At 48.0% G+C, this 22,850-nt stretch overlaps 1 protein-coding gene across 7 annotated transcripts in view; it reads right to left on the reverse strand.

The window, feature by feature from the left end:
* The window catches only part of armc3 (armadillo repeat containing 3), a 212,604-nt gene that overhangs the window by 90,098 nt on the left and 99,656 nt on the right, over nucleotides 1–22,850 (reverse strand). For all 7 annotated transcript variants that reach the window (XM_072508495.1, XM_072508496.1, XM_072508498.1 and 4 more), the window contains one exon: nucleotides 7,146–7,332. In XM_072508495.1, the coding sequence (XP_072364596.1) occupies nucleotides 7,146–7,332 (187 nt within the window). The remainder of the gene's footprint in view (nucleotides 1–7,145; nucleotides 7,333–22,850) is intronic.

Genomic DNA, 22,850 nt, shown 5'->3' on the forward strand with positions numbered 1-22,850 from the left:
AATTGCCCTCGAGAAGGTGGTGATGAGCTGCCTTCTTGAATTGCTGCAGTCCATGTGGTGTAGGTACACCCACTGACATTTTGATGCCACGGTTGAAAGGACTGCGAAATGTGTAGGGGCTGGAGACGGTGATAGATGGGGTGAGGTTATCTCAGTTCAATAACTCGCTGTTATCCAGATACAATATAAAGGTGAATGTTTAATTACAGATACTCACTAACCTTGAAATTGGCGTGATCGCGGAGTACGCCGCGCGGCTAGGGGCCGATTGACAGAGGCCTGCCCAGCGATCTTCCGCTCCCAACCGGCCAAGTTCCCGACGATACTCACCAAAAGGGAAATCAATACCTAGCTCTTGTATTAATCAAATTTGACACTCAGTTCTGCAGATAGTAAGTCCCTCCACTCTTCAAGTCAACCTCCTCTCATTCACTCAGTGGGCTCTTCTTTAGCAGGACTCAGTAGACTGCTTATGTAGCCTGATCAGGCTGCACAGCTATCAACAAAGGCAGAATTGCCTGAAGCCTGCATTCTCCACTCCTTGTATCTTTGAACAGATACAATTGAGCAATCAATGATAGTTCCCTTTGAATGATGTCCCTCCATTTTTAAGGCAGGAATCTAGACTCAAGCCTTTGACCTGCCCTCAGCCTGTACATGGCATGTGCAGGCTACCTCTTACAGAATGATGCCAACTTGAAGAATGACCGTTAGCTGAACATCTCCCTCATGTACGATTGCACTTTCTCAATGAGGGTCTTAATTAGGCTCTGAAGGTCCAAGTCCTATAACCCTCTGTCAGGCTTCTGTTAGTTGTAGTCCAGTAGCCTTGACAATAACTATTGATATCCAATCCTTGCACTTGCATCATGACTGCAAGCATGGTGCCTTGAATACCATGATCTGGATTCTCCCAAAATGGGACTATGTCCCCACGCCGGCGTAAAAACGCTGGAGTTTTACTCCAGAGATTCTTGTAAAAAAGATGAACTAATTCAATGCCCTGCAGGGGGCTAGCAGGGACCCGGAGTAAATCTCCCAGCTTTAGCTGCGGATACGGGCCCCCGCACATTCGGTTTGAAGTCCACACATGCGCACGGTGGCAGCCTCCCCATGGCAAACTCGGACTGCGGAGCCAGACGCAAAAATGAGACGCCCCCGATCAGCCGCGCGCACGAGCATCTAACCGCGTGGATGCTCTGTCAATGGGCCCCCAGCCACATGGCGTACTCCGTGATCATGCCAATTTTCGGATCCCGGAGAATCACCAGACTGGTGCCGGGCTCGATTTCGGTGTGAAAGTGGGTTCTTCGCTCCCGCGCCAAACGCTGTGGCGTATCCAGGCCCATGGCTAGTATACCAGGAAACGTTGAGGCTTGTAGGGTCCATTTAGATTCTGTGCAGCAGCCGTGGCTCTTAACTGTTTGATCCTACATGCATTCTTACATGCCTCTTGAAAGATCATATACCAAAGGTCAAATGCGCTACAACACCTATACTAATAGATGCTCACCTAAACATGCACCATTAGATGTTTTAAATTATTTTTAACGGGATGTGAGCATCGCTGGCTTGGCCAGCATTTTCATTACCCATCCATAATTGCTCTTGAGAAAGTGGTGGTGAGCCATCTTCTTGAACCGCTGCAGTCCACGTGGTATAGGTGTGTTATGGGCGAGGGTTTAGAGAACCCCAAAGTGTATCATGGAGTTCACCTGACTCACAACTTTTAATAGATTGTGGTATGGGGAGCACACGGCCCACTCTACAGGTGTGGTACAGCAGAAATGGAAAAGTATTTTTTAAAGCAAAACAATGTTTATTCTATGAACTCAAGTTAACCTTTTTAAAACATAGTGAACATCTTAGCAACCATTAATTCAAATACAACCCCCAAAGAATACAACACTAAGTAATCCTTTAAGCTTTCCTTTTAACATCCATAAGACTAAAAACACCTTTTACCAGACGCACATCAGGTTAAAGTCACTACTGTTATTAGTTTTATATCACCAGGATCGATTTATAGTCTTTAGATTACAGAGAGAAATTCATACACCTTCTGGCTGTGACTGCAGCTATCCAGCTCTGAAAAGGAAACTAAAACACACCCTGCAGCAAACAGTGTAAAACGAAAGTAAAAAGCCGAGAGACAGCACAGCTCCACCCACTCTCTGACATCACTGCAGTAATAAACACCCATTTCTTAAAGGTACTCTCACATGACAGGTGCACCCACAGTGCTGTTGGAGGGAGTTCCAAGACTTTGATCCAGTAACAGTATAGGTGCAAATCTCATTGATTGTACATCATGCCAACAAGTCCAGCACTCAGCTGAGCCTCGATCTCAATGGTTTGAGCAGGAAATATAGAGGGCATCCCTTCAACATGCCCTAAATTGTTTTGCTGAACACCCTCCACATGCCCGGAGACCCCTCCATACTTAACATTTTCTTGTTGTTTCAACATTCCATTCTTTATCGATTGCAAAAATAGTGCTGCGAACCTGTGTAAATGAGACCAGCTTCCAACCACCCCTATCGCCCACTGAGAACCTCCCATCCTCCTGCCTCCTAATTCCTATTCCTCCAGTTGTTATTCAGTGTCCTCCTGTTACCCTTAACACAGCACAGTTGCTTCACAGCTCCAGGGTCCCAGGTTCGATTCCCAGCTTGGGTCACTGTCTGTGTGGAGTTTGCACATTCTCCCCGGCTCTGCATGGGTTCCCTCCGGGTGCTCCGGTTTTCTCCCACAGTCCAAAGATGTGCAGGTTAGGTGGATTGGCTATGATAAATTGCCCTTACTGTCCAAAAAGGTGAGGTGGGGTTACTGGGATAGGGTGGAGGTGTGGGCGCAAGTTGGGTGCTCTTTCCAAGAGCCGGTGCAGACTCGCTGGGCCGAAAGGCCTCCTTCTGCACTGTAGATTCTGTGAAAGTTCTATGAATCCTCATGACTGCATGGAAGTTGATATCTACCACATTTGGGCAGCGGCTCCTTAGTCAGATTGAGAACCAGTATTCTGCAAGAGAAGAAGTATGTAGTGTATTGGCTCTGCTTCCCCAGGTGGTAACCTCAATATCGAACCAGAACCGTTTCCCCCCCAGCCAATCGATTTAAAAAAGTCTCCTGCCTTGGCACTTTATCGCTGTTGCTGGGTTTAGAACATGGAACTCCCTTCCCATCAACACTGTGGATGTAGTTACATCACAGAGACTTCTGTGGTTCAAGGTAGAAGCACACCACGACCCTCATAGAAATGTAAGGAAGGGCAATAAATGCTGGCCTTGCCGGAGATGCTCACATTCCATGAACAAATAAATTAAAAAATATATACCATTCTTTTGGGATTTTACAATTCCGCCAAAGAAAACCTGTCATAATACTTAATGAATCATTGACTTAACACATCAATTTACCATAAGCTAAGAAGTAGACATCTAAGGTGTAACATAAATTTGGGCTTGGTGAAAATTAGAAGATTCTTTTCAATTTGAAATGAAAATCGCTTATTGTCACAAGTAGGCTTCAAATGAAGTTACTGTGAAAAGCCCCTAGTCGCCACATTCTGGCGCCTGTTCGGGGAGGCTGGTACGGGAATTGAATCGTGCTGCTGGCCTGCCTTGGTCTGCTTTCAAAGCCAGCGATTTAGCCCTGTGCTAAACAGACCCTAATTTTGACTTAGTTCAACAATTTATACAGCAACTTTAATGTAATAAAATGTCCCAATGCACTTCACAGATGCATTAGAAAACAAAAATGAGACCTAATATTTCCTTAGGTGGAATGGTAAGATGATCAAAAGCTTAGTCAAATAGATAGATTTTAGGAATAAGTTGAGGTAGAGGGACAGAGAGGTTTAGAGAGGAACTCCAGCACTTATGGCTCAGGCAGCTATTGACTTGACCACCAATGGTGCAGTGATTAAAATCAGGGATTTTAAGAGGTCAGAATTAGAGGAGCACAGAAATCTGAGAGCTGAGGGAGATGACAGAGATAGAGATGGGTGAGGCCATGAAGGGATTTGAAAACAAGAATGAGGATTTTAAAACCAAGTCCTTGCTTGACTGAGAGCCAAAGTTCCAGGGGTGAATGGGACATGGTGTGAGTTAAGATACAGGCAGCTAAGTTTTGGAACTCTTTGCATCTCTGTGCCATTAGTGACATTGAACTGAGCATTCCGGGGCAGCACGGTAGCATTGTGGATAGCACAATTGCTTCACAGCTCCAGGGTCCCAGGTTCGATCCCGGCTTGGGTCACTGTCTGTGCGGAGTCTGCACATCCTCCCCGTGTGTGCATGGGTTTCCTCCGGGTGCTCCGGTTTCCTCCCACAGTCCAACGATGTGCAGGTTAGGTGGATTGGCCATGATAAATTGCCCTTAGTGTCTAAAATTGCCCTTAGTGTTGGGTGGGGTTACTGGGTTGTGGGGATAGGGTGGAGGTGTTGGCCTTGGGTAGGGTGCTCTTTCCAAGAGCCGGTGCAGACTCGATGGGCCGAATGGCCTCCTTCTTCACTATAAATTCTATGATAATCTATGATTCCATACATCAGAGAACCTCACTCTTTCTGTGCATGTCTGAGCATTGCTCCTGCAGCCACTCAAGAGCGGTGCTGCATATGGCTCTTCAAGAGCGTTGCTGGCATCTCAGTGATGTGGCTATGCATTGCTCTGGCACTGTTACCCGATGCCGGTGTTTATGTAGTTACATTGTGTACCTTGTATTGCACTATTATGTATTTTCTTTCTTTTCTTTTCACTTACTTAATGATCTGTTGAGCTGCTCGCAGAAAAATACTTTTCACTGTACCTCAGTACACGTGTCAATAAACAAAATCCAATTCAGTTAAGTAGAAGTCTGAGCATAGTTTGTTGCGCTCATGTGCATGCTGCTTTGAGGTGCTGCTTGCCACTCACCTTTCCAGGTCTTATGAGGTCAGTGAAATGCTTGTGGCACTGGACCTACATTGAGACCTCTCATCTCCACCACCTCCTACAGCCATGACCTATTGTTCTGCTGGAAGGGGAGTGGAGGGGGCAATTTCTGGGCAGGTAGAAATTCTGCTGCCTCTCGGCCACAGCCTCAGTGAGGACCAACCTCCAGGTAGACATCAAAAAATTTGGGGCTCCCAATTGGTCACTGAACCTGTCCACATGCTAGTTAGTACATTTCCATTTGAAAATTGCGATACGTCGGTGACACTGATGAGAGTGGACCAAGACCTGGAACTGACAGGAAATAGAAAGTGGGAATAAATGGAACTTCTTCTGAGTGGCAAGCAGTGACTAGTGGGGTACTGGAGGGATCAGTGCTTGGTTCCAGCTGTTCACGATATATAATTTTTCCAAGTTTGCCGACGACTCAAACCTGGGCAGAGTTTTGAGTTGTTAGGAGGCTTCAAGGTGATTTAGACAAGTTGAGTGAGTGGGCAAACACACGGCTTGTTCTCGATTTTTCAACCAAACAAATAGTTTTTCTATATCTACCTTGTCAAATCCTGTTAATATTTTAAACTCCACAACTGGATGATTGCTCAGTCTTTTATATCCAAGGGAAAACAAGCAATAATTCCACCATCTAAATCTGATAGTCTTCTGATTTACCTGTCTCTTCCTTTATAATAAAAATAGATAAAACTCCTGGCCAGAATTTTCCAGCCATTCACGCCAGTGGGATCTTCCGATCACACCAACGGTGCACCCCCGCCACAGATTTCACAGCGGCGAAGGGTGCATTCAACAGGAAACTCTGTTGACAATGATGGGACCAGAGGGACTGGGGAACTGTGTGTGTAAGCCATGTTGGTTGGGTATGGTTGTTGGCTGGGTATGGTTGTTAGTTGGGGGGGGGGGGGGGGTAGACTGTTATTTACTGAGTTATGTTTACATTTGTAATTACCAAATCACAAATGACTTAATAAAATGTTTTCAAAAAAAAAGACAATGATGGGACCAAAAGATCCCACCGCTGACCAATGGTGGGCCACCTGTGCGCGCAGAAAATTCCACCCCGTGTCACAACTGGAATCTACCTGTTAAGCCACAGTTTCTGACACCTACATAATTAAAATAGAAAATGATTGCAGAAGAAAGCATTTTCAAAATAGATTACTTTAACTTAGAATTGTATTAAATATATATTTTTAAGAACTTTGTAATTGCCTCTGAACCTGGACAATGGTTCATTGATCTTTCATGTGGACTGCACTTAATTTGATGCCAGCTTCGTTCCACTACAGGATCACAGCGTTTAACTTTTACTTATAATTTACAAATGGCAGCAGCATGCAAATATAATAACATTTAAATTAAGACTTGAATATTGATTCTTCAGCATCTCGTTTGACAATATGCGAAAGAAAATAAATGATACCATGAGAAAATTCTTAGCAAGAAATGCTACAGTAACAGAAATAGAAAGGAGAACTCTCATTAGAGTTGTCCATCTTTAAGCCATATGTTATAACATGTGGTCTTTTTAAGTATGTTATTAAACGTGTGAGATTGACCAAATCACCACTAACTTTGGTTTTTAATTTACTGGCACAGGAAAGTGACGAATTGCAAAAATAATGCAAACCGCGTTCTATTTCTCTTGCACCTAAAAATAATTTTGCATCATGTTTTGTGGTGCAACGTAAAATCCTGTAGTGCACAACTATAAAATCATGTTCCGGCTAGAAACATACACTAGCAGCATCTAAAAATCAAGTTGGAGGGAGGAAGCTGGAGAGCAGCAAGTAAGGCACTGTCATTATCATTTTAGTGCAAGTTAGGGAATGCATCAGCCTCAGCCCATGAGGCCAAATTTGCAAAATACTGCAAGTGGACAATTAGCATAAATCCACAAAAAAAGTTTAAAAAGTGAGCATGCAACAGACTTTCCATCTAGAGGGCAGCACTTTATAAAACATCCCAGTGCAAATTCATATATCTTTGGTACTTCCCATCAACAATCATTTACTTCTCATACAAAATTATGCTGTGCTGTTACACACAACAGTGACAGCAGACCAAAAAAACAGCATTATTTAGACTGTATTAAGAATTATTTTTGATCAAATAATAACCTATAGAAATTTCCAATTGCTTCAATCTATGTCATAATGTATCTTAAATATATTTTGCAAAATTAAGTTCTGACATACTAGTACTACGAGCTGATCTTGTTATTGCACTTGTTGCATGTTTCTGTGCCTCTGGATAAGTGGATGTGGCTACAAATACCAAAACCTTTTCCAGGGCTCCTGAGTCACGGATGATTGTAACATTCTGCGCCTCTTCCAAACAGTTTGACAGTATATGCAATGTATCTGCATGAAGATCACCAAATTCCTAGGGGTAAAAAGTTAAACGCAATCACTAAAATTAAAATGATATTAATATTAGCAACATTGTGCAAAAATGGTAAAACATTCTGGATATCATTGCAAAAATTATGAATCATAAATTATAAAATTGTCTTCTGCTTTGTAAAGATTTTTTGGGGAGCCTCAATAACCAATTAAATTCCATTGAAATCAAGCAAATAAACTCCGGCAGAACTCACCTGATTTCATACTGTGCGCACTGGTCATGGAAACTGGCCAATCATTCGGTATACACAGCAAATTGAATAAGAACCCGACTTAAATAGGCCAGTGAACCATAATCACATGCCTCACCTGAATTGTACATCCAATCATGTGATGAAAAAATTCAATTTTAGATAGACTGTCTAATAATAGATTTAAATCTACCCAGCCCTAAGTTTCCAAAATCAAGTGCCTATCCTAAAACATGATGTGGAGATGCCGGCGTTGGACTGGGATGAGCACAGTAAGAAGTCTTACAACACCAGGTTAAAGTCCAACAGGTTTGTTTCGATGTCACTAGCTTTCGGAGTGCTGCTCCTTCCTCAGGTGAATGAAGAGGTATCCATTCACCTGAGGAAGGAGCAGCGCTCCGAAAACTAGTGACATCGAAACAAACCTGTTGGACTTTAACCTGGTGTTGTAAGACTTCCTACTATCTTAAAACAGCAATACCACAAGAATTTCACTGAGACACAACTGTGTTCACCACGCAAACCAGCATGAAAATGTAACAAAACTAAATCAAAATGATATATCCCAAGGAAACTGAAACAAAAACATTACATTTTGTCCACCAGTCACAGAAAGTATTCAAAGTCAGTTAGCACAGTAGGTTATACAAGGATAGGATACAGTAAGGTTAGATTAAATGCAGGGTGAGGCAAGTATAATTACCACAGGGATACAAGGTGGTATCTTATATTAAGAAGGCAATACCAGTAATTTTTTCAGGAAGGAGATAGCCCTCCTAAAATGATTTTGAATGCAACAAACTAACTAAAATAACTTTATTACGTCAAAATAATAATGTTATTTGGGAGAGGAGATCAAAACAAAACCATCACATGATAATTACCAGTTTATTAAATAGATTTACTGAAATGCAGGGCAAGTAAACCTATCCTGATAGACACATAGTTAAGTGTTTCCTTTTACAAAGCAATGATACTAAAATTTCAGTGGAGGGGGTTAAGAACATAAGAATTGAAGAACTCAACAAATAAGCATCGAGCCATCCGAGGTGGAGAATTCTAAAATTTCACAACCCATTATTTCATAAATTTCTCCTAAATGGCTAACCCCTCATTCTGAGGTTTTCCTCCCTAGATTTCATGCCAGGGGAAATAGCATTCAAGCATCTATCATACCAGGGACAAAATTCTCCATTCCGCCCCGCCACCTTTCTGCCCCGACCCGCCGGCGGGATGCTCCGTTACACCGGCCGGTCAATGGGGTTTCCCATTGTGGGGCAGCCCCACGCCATCGGGAAAACCCCAGGCGCCGGCAAAACGGAGACTCCCGCCGGCGGAGAATGACGCCCCAGGTCTCTTTAGAATTTTATGTTTCACTCAGATGATCACTCAATCTTCTAAACCCAAGGGAATACAGGTCTAGTCAATTCAATCTTTCCTCAAAGGACAATACCCTGTTTCAAAGAATCAGTCTAGTAAACCTTTCATCATTCCCTCTGTAGCAATGAAATCCTTCCTTGGCTAAGGAGACCAAAACTATACGCAGGGGCTGGTCTCGTCAAGGTCTGATATAATCACAATAAGACCACTTTGCTCTTCCATTCAATTCCCTCACTAATAAAAGTTAACATATTACGTGAAATACTAACTTTCTGTGTACAAGAATATCCAGGTCCTTTTGAATATCAACATTTTCCAGTCTTTCACCTTTTAAAAAATATTCTGTTCTTCTATGTTTATTATCGAGATGGATAACTTCAGATTTATCATAGAAATAAACATAGAAAATATGAGCAGGTGTAGGTCATTTGATCTTTCGAACCTGCTCCACTGTTTAATAGGATCATAACTGATCCTCTGTCTCAATGCCATACTCCTGCACCCCCCTCCCCCACCCCTGCCCCCACATATTCCTTGATGCCTTTATAATCTAGAAATCAATTTACTTCCTGCTTAAACATATTCGGTGACTTGGCCTCCACAGCCTTGTGTGGTAGACAATTCCACAGGTTCACCACCCTCTGGATGAAGACATTTATTCCCCAAAGCTTGCAGCCCTGGCCCCAGGTCTACTGGGAAATATGGCCAAGTTACAATAGGCACTGTAGCCTGATGGGAAATGTGGCCAAGTAACAAAGATACTAAAGAAATCGCAGGGGCTTTCTGGGAATGCAGGGCAGGATGCGGGACAACAGGAGGCTCCTGGCCTCAAAGGAGATTGCTATCAGCTCAAGGCAAAGGAGCTGATTGGACAATGGCTGTTGCTGGGACAGACAGTGAGTTAACACAGACCCCTCTGTGTCGTGTCCCTGAGAGAATTACGACCCCTGAAATAGTCACAACTCTTTGAACATGCGGGACTCAAGGACAGTGATTGATCAGTGCTGCCCTGTGAGCACATGACTGGAAGCATGAGATCTGTGCCAGCAAGATCTGTATAAAAAGGAAAGGCAAAGGGCGTGATTCGCCAAAAATATTTCTAAGTTCATGAGATACCCTCAATTACGGGAGACTTCTTGACCGTAAGGCTAGAAGGACAGCCTTCCAAACTGTCGGGTTCACCCTCTCCGCCTGCCCGTTTCCCCGCGGGTTATAGCTGGTTGTTCTGCTCGAGGCGATGCCCTTGTTGAGCAGATATCGACACAGCTCATCACTCATGAACGATGTACCCCGGTCGCTGTGGATATGAGCGGGGAAACCAAACAGGGTGAAGATGCTGTGCAGTGCCTTGATTACGGAGGTCGAGGTCATATCGGGGCAGGGGACAGTGACTGGGAAGCGGGAGAATTCATCGATGACAGTGAGGAAATAAACGTTGGGTTGGTGGACGAGAGGGGCCCTTTGAAATCCACGCTTAGTCGCTCAAAGGGCCCAGAGGCCTTTACCAGGCGAGCCTGGTCTGGTTGGTAGAAGTGCGGTTTGCACTCTGCACAGATCTGGCAAGTCTTGGTCATGGCCTTGACCTCCTCGGTGGAGTAAGGTAGGTTTCGGGACTTGATGAAGTGAGCAAGCCGGGTGACCCCTGGGTGACAGAGGTCATCGTGGATGGCCCTCAGGCGGTCTTTCTGCGCGTTGGCGCACGTGCCACGGGACAGGGCATCTGGGGACTCGTTGAGCTTCCCTGGACGATATGTAATATCGTACGTATAGGTGGAGAGTTCTATCCCCCACCTCAGAATTTTATCATTCTTTATTTTGCCCCGTTGTGCGTTATCGAACATAAAGGCGACCGACCATTGGTCGGTAACGAGGGTAAACCTCCTACCGGCTAGGTAGTGCCTCCCGTGCCCCACGGCCTCCACTTTGGCTTGTGCCTCCTTCTCGACTGCAGAGTGCCGAATTTCCGAGGCGGTGAGGGTTCGGGAGAAAAACACAACTGGTCTGCCCGCCTGGTTGAGGGTAGCAGCCAGGGTGACGTCTGATGCATCACTTTCTACTTGGAAGGGGATGGTTTTGTCCACCGCGTGCATGGCGGCCTTGATGATATCGGCCTTGATACGACTGAAGGCCGACTGAGCCTCAACCGTCAGGGGAAAAACCGTGGTTTTAATGAGTGGTCGGGCTTTGTCCGCATATCTGGGGACCCACTGGGCGTAATAGGAAAAGAGCCCCAAGCACTGGTTGAGTGCCTTGAGGCTACAGGGGAGGGGAAGTTCCTTAAGGGGGCGCATGCGGTCAGGGTCTGGGCCGAGGACCGTTTTCCACGACGTAGCCGAGGATGGCTAGTCGGGTTGTGTGGAACACGCATTTCTCTTTGTTGTATGTCAGATTGAGGGCCCGGGCGGTCTGGAGGAACTTCCTCAGGTTTGTGTCGTGGTCCTGCTGGTCATGGCCGCAGATGGTGACGTTATCCAAGTACGGGTATGTAGCCCGTAAGCCATACTGGTCCACCATTTGATCCATCGCCCTTTGAAAAACGGAGACTCCGTTTGTGATGCCAAAAGGGACCCTGAGGAAGTGAAAAAGCCGACCGGCTGCTTCGAAGGCTGTGTAGGGGCGGTCCTCCGGGCGGATAGAGAGCTGATGATAGGCGGATTTTAGATCGACCGTGGAGAATACCCGGTACTGGGTGATTTGGTTCATCATTTCTGCTAAGCGGGGATGTGGGTACGCATCGAGTTGCGTAAAGTGGTTTATGGTCTGACTATAGTCCACCACCATTCGTTGCTTTTCCCCAGACCGGACTACCAATACTTGTGCTCTCCAAGGGCTGTTGCTAGCCTCTATGACCCCTTCTTTTAGCAGTCGCTGAACCTCTGACTTGATGAAAGTCATGTCTTGGGCACTGTACCGCCGACTCCTGGTGGCGACGGGCTTACAGTCGGGAGTGAGGTTCGCGAAGAGGGGGGGTGGTGCAACTTTAAGTGTTGCCAGGCTACATACCGTGAGTGGGGGCAGGGGTCCGCCGAACATTAGTGTCAGGCTTCGGTGGCTGCACTGAAAGTCCAGACCGAGCAGCAGGGAGGGCGCAGAGGTGAGGGAGGATATAAAGTTTAAAACGGACGTATTCGGCGCCTTGAATAGTGAGGTTCGTGACTCCGTGATTTTGACCGAATGAGACCCAGATGCGAGAGCGATAATTTGGGTGGTAGGATAGGTGCGCAAGGAGCAGCGTCTTACCGTGTCTGGGTGAATAAAGCTCTCCGTGCTCCCGGAGTCAAATAGGCAGGGGGTGTCACGACCGTTGATTTGGACCTGCACCATTGCGTTCCGCAGGTGCTTCGGCTGCGATTGATCGAGAGTGATCGCTCCCAGTTGTGGGTAGTCAGAGTCCTCGGTTAAGTCGGACTCACAAAATGGCCGCCGTGAGCCACAAAATGGCCGCCACCGTCGGTCGCACGTGTCGGATTTTGAAGATGGCTGCCGCCAAGATGGCCGATGACGCGTCAGAAGTGGGCGTGTCAGGCCGGCGCGCAGCCGCGTTGTGGGGCCTGTGGGCCCGGGAGTTCGATTTCTGGGCCCGATGAGACTTTTGTTTTTGGCCTTTGGGCCCAGCCAGGCAGACCTTTGCGAAGTGCCCCTTCTTTCCACAGTTGTTGCAGATAGCGGAGCGGGCTGGGCAACGCAGGCGTGGGTGTTGGCTTTGCCAACAGAAATAGCATGGTGTGTCCTCGGTGTGAGCGGGTCGCCGCGTGGCGCAGGCCTGTAGCGTGGCCGAGTCTGGAGGGGATCGAGACGGGTTCGCAAGGTCCGCGGAGTACGTGCGGAGATTATGGTGGGCCGCTTCCAGAGAAGAGGCGAGTGTTACCGTGCCTTGGAGATCCTTTGCCCAGTCTTCTAGGAGCCACTGCCTGATGTATGTGGATCGGATACCGGACACGAACGCATCACGAATATGTAAGTTCATATGGTCTTCTGCCGTCACCTCTTTATGATCGCCATTCCTGGCGAGCGCGGTGAGTCTCTCCAAGTATTCGTCTAGCGTTTCCCCGGAATGCTGGCGGGAGGTCGAGAGCAAATGGCGGGCGTGTACCTCGTTTATTGGCTTAACAAAGCGCTTCTGTAGGATTTCAACTGTTGTTTCGTACGTCGTAGCCTTCTCAATGACGGAGGAGAGTCTGTGACCCACCCGAGCATGTAGTAAGCTCAGCTTGCGAGGTCCGTCTACTGCAGTCTCTGAGGAGTTCACATAGGCCTCAAAACACCGAAGCCAGTATTTAAAAATTTCAGTGGCTTCCGGCGACCGAGAGTCCAGAATGAGCTTCTCCAGCTTTAATCCGCTGTCCATCTCGAAGTATTCCAGTAATTAAATTGAGATACCCTCAATTACGACTCGAGAGAGAAGATTGATAATTCAAAGGCTTTAATTAGCAGAGAACCAGACAGCTGCCGAGAATTGTGCTCACTGCATGCTGCCCACTGAACATTACCTTATATACAGTTCCCTGGGGGGGTGGGGGGGGCGGAGCCAGAGGCTGAGTCCCCCAGGTTCCAAACCCGGTCTTAAAGGGATCATCACATTAAAGGTACAGTTATACAGTTATCATTCATCACAGTTCATTGGTGGCGGGTTTTTCAGGGAGTTCCTCGGCAGCTCTGCCGTCAAGTTCCCCACCACTAGTCAATGACACAGTCATTTTCTGGTGCCCTGAGGAGTTTCTCACTGGTTTAGCCCACATTTAGAGGGTTTTTTTTAAGCACTCGGGAGCTGAACTCAAAGATCGGGCCGCCATTTTGAAAGGGTACCCTGATCTCTAAGTGAGCTTGTGGGTCCTCCACACCCCCACCCATGGACAAGGTGGGGACACTCTGCTATGGGGTCCCTGAGGGCCCCCCTTCTCCAGGCCCCCCAAGCCGCTTTACAGCAACCTCACCCTACCAGGACCTTCACCACCTTCCCACCTTCACCACCCCCCAACCTCCCAGAGGCCCCTACTTAGCTGCCCTGCATACCTCTACCCTTCAAACTCCCCCTTCACCCTCATTTCATGGGCATGGCCGCCCTCAGCCCCTGATGCTTGGCAGTGTCATCCTGGCACTGTGCACCCTTGCACGAGCACCCTGGAACCCAGGCAATGCTCCTGCCAGCTTGGCATTGCCAGCATGGCAGTGCGAAGATGCCTGCTGGGCAGTGTCATGGTGCCCATGTTCCAGGGGGAGGGCCGGGGGCCACCCTGCATCGATCCCAACGACTCTGGGGTCTCCGATGGCCCGGGGAGACTCACCGGGTGCTGTTCCGCCTGGTCCACGTTTGTGTGGACCAGTACTGAACGATGTCCGGCTGCGACCTCACTGGGGAAGCCGGTGGATCCCGCAATGCCAGTGGATACCGGGTAAGTTCGCCGAAGCTGGCTTTAAACCGGCTTTGGCACGCCCCATTTGGTCCCGCCCCTTGTGGGCAGTATCCTAACTCTGATGCTTCACGGGACTTGGACTAATCCCGCGAGCCGTGAAAACTTCCGCGAGAGGGCTCTTCCGGCATTCACTGACGGCACCCCGCTCAAGTGAGAGGGCAATGCGGCTGGTGGATCGCACCCAAAGAGAGTTAATGAGCAAAATCATGAGGAACAACATCGCAAAAGAAGGAAGAAGCCAATAAAGAAGTGATTTGATTCAAAGTGAAAGGTTTGTGTCTATTAATCAGCTGGAGAAAGGGTACTGGTCAACAAGCTATATTATATTCTATCTACTACTTCCTTGCTCAATCATCTAACATGTGCATATCCCTTTGCAGACTCTCTGCATCCTCCTTGGGGTTTAATTTCCTATGTAGATTTTACTTTTTAGCAAACTTAAATTTTTAAGATTCATTTATGGGATGTGGCGTCATGGTTAGGCCAGCATTTATTGCCCATCCCTAGTTGCCCTGGTGAGTTGCCTTCTTTATCCGCTGCAGTCCTTGAGGTGTAGGTACACCGCTGAGCTGTTAGGGAGGGAGTTCCAGGATTGTGCCGCAGAGAAAGTGAAGGAACATTAATATATTTCCAAGTCAGGGTGATGAGTGACTTGGAGCGGAACCTCTAGGTGGTGGGGTTCCTAGGTATCTGTTGCTCTTGTCCTTCTAGGTGGTAGTGGATTTGTAAGGTGCTGTCAAGGAACCTTAGTGAGTTACTGAAGTGTATCTTGTGGATGGTGCACACAGCTGCCACTGTTCATCAGTGGTGGAGGATTTCAATGTTTGTGGAAGAAGGAGCAATCAAGCGGGTTGCTTTGTCCTGGATGGTGTTGAGCTTCTTGAGTGTTTCTGAAGCTGCACTCATTCAGGCAAGTGGAGAGTATCCCATTATATTCCTGACTTGTGCCTTGTAGAAAGTGGACAGGCTTTGGGGGGGTCAAGATGTGAGTTACTCGCTGTGGGATTCCTAGCCTTTGACCTGACTTGGTAGCCACAGTATTAATATGGTTAGTCCAGTTCAATTTCTGATCAATGGTAACCCCCAGGATGTTGATTGTGGAGGATTCAGTGATGGTAGTGCCATTGAATGTCAAGGGGTGATGGTTAGATCCTCTCTTGTAGGAGATGGTCGGTGTCTGGTGTAGCCACCTGAGTTGGCCAACTCCCAATTTAAAATGGAGAACAGCAAAGGCTGAAGGGAGATTCAGCCAACACAGGCAGAAACCAGCAGGTGCAGGTTTACTGTGTATTTAACTCTGCAAAAGCCCAGACAGCATCGATACCAGCGACCATCAGCATAATAATGTAGCAGCCATCTATATACTAATGAGCGATCCCCAGGAACAATCGCAACATTTAGGACAAACAAAGCTAAGCCAGACTCCCCGGCGCCAGCAGGAGCCAACACAAAAGAGGTTAACGAACACCTCAAGACCGCCCATCGATCAGGGAACCGCTCCAGTATTGGAGAAATCGAACCAAGCGATTGAAACAAAGTCCAATCACCTAGAACCAGGTACAGGGTCCGCCCCAAAAGGTGGGAAGCCCCTGGGGACTATAAAAGTTAAGCCCCAAGGTCAAATCGTTCTTCTTGACCGGGTCACACAGCAACGCGAACCAACCTTGACCGTGACCGGTGCAGTTGCCACCGAGAGACCGTAAGTCTTAAGTCAACGCTCGCTACAAGATAGGCGCTCCTAGCTACCAATCCGTACCAACTTCGAATCCCGCAGACTCAGAACCCGAACGAAAGGCTATTTGTTCCCCTGACCTGGTGGGCCAATCCGAAGTTAAGTATACGCCTGTTAGTTGTAGAAGTAGCTTAGATGTAGAATTTGTGCATGAGTAGCGATTACGGTGTATAATAAATGTGCTTTGATTTGAATCTTACTAATCGGTGTACTGAGTTATTGATCACTACTTGGACTTGAACCTCGTGGCGGTATCATAAAGATACCTGGCGACTCGAGAGCAAAGGTTATAAAACAGAGCCAATTGAACCAACCAAAAGTTATCAACACTGGCACTTGTGTGGCGCAAATGTAACTTGCCACTTGTCAGCCCAGGCCTAGATATTGCCCAGGTATTACTGCATTTGGTCATGGACTGCTTCATTATCTGAGGAGTTGCGAATGGTGCTGAACATTATGCAGTCATCTGCAAAATCCCCACTTCTGACCTAATGATGGAAAGGGGATGATTGATGAAGCAGCTGAAGATGGTTGGGCCTGAGACACTACCCTGAGCAACTCCTGCAGTGGTGTCCTAGAGCTGAGATGATTGACCTCCAACCGCCACAACCATCTTTCTTTGTGCCAGGTATGACTCCAACCAGTGGAGAATCCCCCGATTACACACAGTCCTCTCACCTACATCATTGATATAGATTATAAATAGCTGACCCCCAAGCACTAATCCTCGAGTATCCTAATAGTTATAGCCTACAAACCCAAAAATGACCCATTTATTCCTACTCTGTATTGTGTGCCTGTTAATCAATCCTCAATCCATAAATCATAATTTTGTCTCATAACCTCTTGTATTGCCCTTTATTGAATGTTTTTTCTTTTGGTAGTCACATTGAACTATTGTTTCCATGGGCTTTTTATTCTTCAAACCTCCCAAACTGACCTTCTCAGAAGTTTACATAAACATAAAAATAAACCAAAACATTGAAGTTGGGGATATACAGGACAAAAATTGTGTATGCCCACCAGTCATGCAAGCCATCCAGCAAACAGGTAGATGCCACAGCAGACTGGTAACAGTCTTAATGAAGATAGGCTTGCCAAAATTTCTGGGATTAAGTTGACTGACTCAAACTGACTTTGTTAAAACTAAGATAATTAATACAAAGTAGCAAGGTTGATGAGAGTTACAACAAAAACTCCAGAGGTTTACTTAATTTAACTTTTGAAACTGAGCAACTTTGAAGAACTTTTTTAAAAAACAGATTAAATGGGTTGGTCCATAACAGTGCAACATGCACTACTTACAGAGAAATGGTATTGAAGGACCAATTTCTTTTATGTTCCATGCTCTCCTGTGCACGATGATTTTATGTCTGCCTTTTTATTGATTTAATGCACAAGCAGAACCATTCATTTCAATTTGAGATCAGTATTGATGTAGTGGAAATATTTTGGTGGTTCAAGAGATCCTTTGGTCTGTTAGATATTTGTGCCGACAGCAAGAAATAGCAGCGTATTGTCTTTTTTAAAAAATATATATATTTTATTGAAAATTTTTTCTAAACAACATTTTTCCCTCTTACAAAGCAAACAAAACAATAACAAAGCAGAAATGTTTAACAATACACAGGTAACAAAACCCCATTATCCATTGACCTAAACTAAACTAACCCCCCCCCTTCCCCCTGGGCTGCTGCTGCTGGTCATCTATCTCCCCTCTAACGTTCCCCTAGGTAGTCGAGAAATGGCTGCCACCGCCTGGTGAACCCTTGAGCCGATCCTCTCAGGGCAAACTTTATCTGCTCCAGTTTAATAAACCCCGTCATATCATTTACCCAGGCCTCCAGTCCGGGGGGTTTTGCCTCCTTCCACATGAGTAGGATCCTGCGCCGGGCTACTAGGGACGCAAAGGCCACGACATCGGCCTCTTTCGCCTCCTGCACTCCCGGCTCTTCCGCAACTCCAAATAGAGCTAACCCCCAGCCTGGTTTGACCCGGGCCTTCACCACTTGCGAAATCACTCCCGTCACTCCCTTCCAATACCCTTCCAGTGCTGGGCACGCCCAAAACATATGTGCGTGGTTTGCCGGGCTCCCGCCACACCTCCCGCATTTGTCCTCCACTCCAAAGAACCTGCTCAATCTTGCCCCCGTTATGTGTGCTCTATGTAGCACCTTAAATTGAATCAGGCTAAGCCTGGCGCATGAGGAAGAGGAATTTACCCTGCTTAGGGGATCCGCCCACATACCCTCCTCTATCTCCTCCCCTAATTCTTCTTCCCACTTTCCCTTTAGTTCACCCACCGACTCCTCCCCCTCTTCCCTCATCTCTTTGTAAATCTCTGACACCTTGCCCTCTCCGACCCACACCCCTGAAAGCACCCTGTCCTGTATCCCCTGTGTCGGGAGCAACGGAAATTCCCGCACCTGTTGTCTAGTAAACGCCCTCACCTGCATATATCTCAAAAAATTTCCCCGGGGCAACTTATACTTTTCCTCCAATGCTCCCAAACTCGCAAAAGTCCCATCTATAAATAAATCTCCCACCTTCCTAATTCCCGACTGGTACCAGCTCTGAAATCCTCCATCCATTCCTCCTGGGGCGAACCTATGGTTGTTCCTGAAAGGGGACCCCACCAGGGCTCCCCGTACCCCCCTCTGTCGCCTCCACTGTCCCCATATGTTCAGTGTTGCCGCCACCACCGGGTTCGTGGTATACTTTTTAGGTGAGAACGGTAGCGGCGCCGTCACCAGCGCCTCTAAACTCGTCCCTTTACAGGACTTTTTCCACGCCGCTCCCTCACCCTCCATCATCCATCTACGTATCATTGCCACATTGGCGGCCCAATAGTAATCACCCAAGTTCGGTAGTGCCAGTCCTCCTCTGTCCCTACTACGCTGAAGGAACCCCCTCCTTACTCTCGGAACTTTCCCTGCCCACACGAAGCTCGTGATGCTCCTATCTATTTTATTAAAAAAGGTCCTGGTGATTAATATAGGGAGACATTGAACTACAAATAAGAACCTCGGGAGGACCATCATCTTAATTGCCTGCACCCTGCCCGCCAGCGACAGAGGCTGCATGTCCCACCTCTTGAAGTCCTCCTCCATTTGTTCTACCAGCCGTGACAGATTAAGTCTGTGCAAGGTTCCCCAGCTCCTAGCGATCTGAATCCCCAGGTATCGGAAGTTTCTTTCCACTTTCCTTAGCGGTAAGCCTTCTATCTCTCTACTCCGGTCCCCTGGATGTATCACAAATAATTCACTCTTCCCCATGTTTAGCCTATACCCCGAGAATTCCCCGAACCTCCTCAAAATTCTCATAACCTCGATCATCCCCCCCGCTGGGTCCGACACGTATAACAATAGGTCATCTGCGTATAACGAGACTCGGTGTTCTTCTCCCCCTCTAATCACCCCTCTCCATTTCCTGGAGTCTCTCAACGCCATGGCCAGAGATTCAATTGCCAACGCAAACAACAATGGAGACAGCGGGCATCCCTGCCTTGTTCCCCTATATAATCGGAAATACTCCGATCTATGTCGACCTGTAACTACGCTTGCCGTTGGTGCCCCATAAAGAAGTCTAACCCAGCTAATAAACCCGTTCCCAAACCTCCTTAACACTTCCCATAAATACTCCCACTCCACCCTATCAAATGCCTTCTCTGCGTCCATTGCCGCCACTATCTCTGCCTCCCCCTCCACTGGGGGCATCATTATCACCCCTAATAGTCGTCGCACGTTAACATTCAGTTGTCTCCCTTTTACAAACCCTGTCTGTTCTTCGTGCACCACCCCCGGGACACAGAGCTCTATCCTCGATGCCAGTACCTTTGCCAGCAATTTGGCGTCCACGTTCAATAGTGAAATAGGTCTATAGGACCCGCACTGCAATGGATCTTTGTCCCTCTTCAAAATTAGCGATATCATAGAATTTACAGTGCAGAAGGAGGCCATTCGGCCCATCGAGTCTGCACCGGCTCTTGGAAAGAGCACCCTACCCAAGGTCAACACCGCCACCCTATCCCCATAACCCAGTAACCCCACCCAACACTAAGGGCAATTTTTGGACACAAAGGGCAATTTATCATGGCCAATCCACCTAACCTGCACATCTTTGGACTGCGGGAGGAAACCAGAGCACCTGGAGGAAACCCACGCACACACGGGGAGGATGTGCAGACTCCGCACAGACAGTGACCCAAGCCGGAATCGAACCTGGGACCCTGGAGCGGTGAAGCAATTGTGCTATCCACAAGGCTACCGTGCTGCCCTACAAGGCTACCGTGCTGCCCTCGCCTCCGACATCGTCGGGGGTAGAGTCCCCCCTTCCCTGGCCACATTGAACGTCCTCGCCATTAACGGGGCCAACAAGTCCACATATTTTCTGTAATATTCCACCGGGAACCCGTCTGGCCCCGGGGCCTTCCCTACTTGCATGCTTCCCAGTTCCTTAATAACCTCGTCCACCTCAATCGGTGCCCCCAGGCCTGCCACCTCCTGCTCCTCCACTTCCGGGAACCTCAATTGGTCCAGGAACTGCCTCATCCCCTCCTCTCCCTCTGGGGGTTGAGACCTATACAGTTCCTCATAGAAGGTCTTGAACACCTCATTTATCTTTCCTGCCCTTCGCACCGTGTCTCCCCTTTCGTCTCTAATTCCTCCTATCTCCCTCGCTGCTGCCCTCTTTCGCAATTGGTGCGCCAACAGGCGACTAGCCTTTTCCCCATATTCATACCTCCTCCCCTGTGCCTTCTTCCACAGTACCTCCGCCTTTCTGGTGGTCAGAAGGTCAAACTCCGTCTGGAGTCGTCTCCTCTCCCTGTACAACTCCTCCTCCGGGGTCTCTGCAAATTCCCTATCCACCTTTAAAATCTCCCCCAGTAATCTTTCCCTTTCCTTGACCTCTGTTTTCCTTTTGTGGGCCCCAATTGAGATCAGCTCTCCTCTGACCACCGCTTTTAATGCATCCTAGACCACTCCCACAGGGACCTCGCCGTCGTCATTGACCTCCAGGTATCTCTCAATACACCCCCGCACTCTTGCACACACTCCCTCATCCGCCATCAGTCCCACATCTAATCGCCAGAGTGTTCTCTGTTCCCTGTCCTCACCTACTACCAGATCCACCCAATGTGGGGCATGATCCGAAACCGCTATGGCTGAGTACTCAGCTTCTTCCACCCTAGAGATCAGCGACCTTCCCAAAACAAAAAAATCTATCCGGGAGTACACTTTATGGACATGGGAGAAGAAGGAAAACTCCCTAGCCCTAGGTCTGAGAAATCGCCATGGATCCACCCTCCCCATTTGGTCCATAAACCCCTTAAGTACCTTGGCCGCTTCCGGCCTTCTTCCGGTCCTTGAGCTGGATCTATCTAGCCCCGGGTCCAGCACCGTATTAAAGTCCCCTCCTAAAATCAAGTTTCCGGCCTCCAGGTCCGGAATACGCCCCAGCATCCGTCTCATGAATCCCGCATCGTCCCAATTTGGGGCATACACATTAACCAACACGACCTCCATTCCCTCCAGCCTACCACTCACCATTACATATCTACCTCCGCTATCTGCTACGATGTTCTTTGCTTCAAATGCTACCCGTTTCCCCACCAAAATGGCCACCCCTCTGTTCTTTGCGTCCAGTCCTGAGTGGAACACCTGTCCCACCCATCCTTTCCTTAGCCTATCTTGGTCCGCCACCTTTAGGTGCGTTTCTTGGAGCATAGCCACGTCTTAGTCCTTTCAAATGCGCGAGCGCTCAGGCCCTTTTTATCGGTCCGTTCAGGCCTCTCACGTTCCACGTGATCAGCCTCACTAGGGGGCTACCTGCCCCCCTCCCGTGTCGACTAGCCATTACCTTCTCTAGGCCAGTCCCATATCCCGCCTCCGCGCTCGCTCCCCCAGCGTCGCACACCATCCCCGCTCACCCACTCTTTAGCCATTTCCTTTTGGATTTCCGCAGCAGCAACCCAGTTGTCCCGCCCCCCCCCCCCCCCCCCCCACTAGATCCCTATCTAGCTTGATTGCTCCCCCCATATCACTTCCATAAGTCAGCTGACTTCAACTGACCCCGGCTACTCCTGCTCACTCCTCGACCCCCCCCCCCCGTGTGGGGGAACTCACATCCGCCTTGCGCCTGTCTTCCCGCCTTATTCTTTCTGGCGCGGGAACATCCCTTTACCTGACCCGCCTCTTATGGCGCAGCTCCCTTTCCCCTCCCCCTCCCCATTCTCCGACTATGTCCCGTCTTTCCCCCCTCACCGGCGCCCACATTTCCCCAATGTCTCCCCCTTCCCTGTTTCAATTAACTTCCACCATAACATTAACAAAAACAATAACAATAGCAATTCCCTGCAGCATCAGTCCCTCAGTTCCGGTCCAATTTCTCTTCTTTGATGAAGGACCATGCTTCCTCCGCCGTCTCAAAATAATAGTGTCTCTCCTGATATGTGACCCATAGTCTTGCCGGCTGCAGCATCCCAAACTTCACCTTCCTTTTATGCAACACCTCTTTGGCTCGGTTGAAGCTCGCCCTCCTTCTCGCCACCTCCGCACTCCAATCCTGGTATATCCGTACCACAGCATTCTCCCATCTGCTACTCCGCTCCTTTTTAGCCCATCTCAGGACCTCTTCTCTGTCCTTAAGGCGGTAAAATCGCACGATTATCGCCCTCGGTGGTTCTCCCGCTTTTGGTCTTCTCGCCGGAATCCGATTTGCCCACTCCACCTCCATGGGGCCCGCAGGGGCCTCAGCACCCATCAGTGAGCTCAGCATCTTA

Source organism: Scyliorhinus torazame, chromosome 6, assembly GCF_047496885.1.
Source record: "Scyliorhinus torazame isolate Kashiwa2021f chromosome 6, sScyTor2.1, whole genome shotgun sequence".
NCBI lineage: Eukaryota > Metazoa > Chordata > Chondrichthyes > Carcharhiniformes > Scyliorhinidae > Scyliorhinus > Scyliorhinus torazame.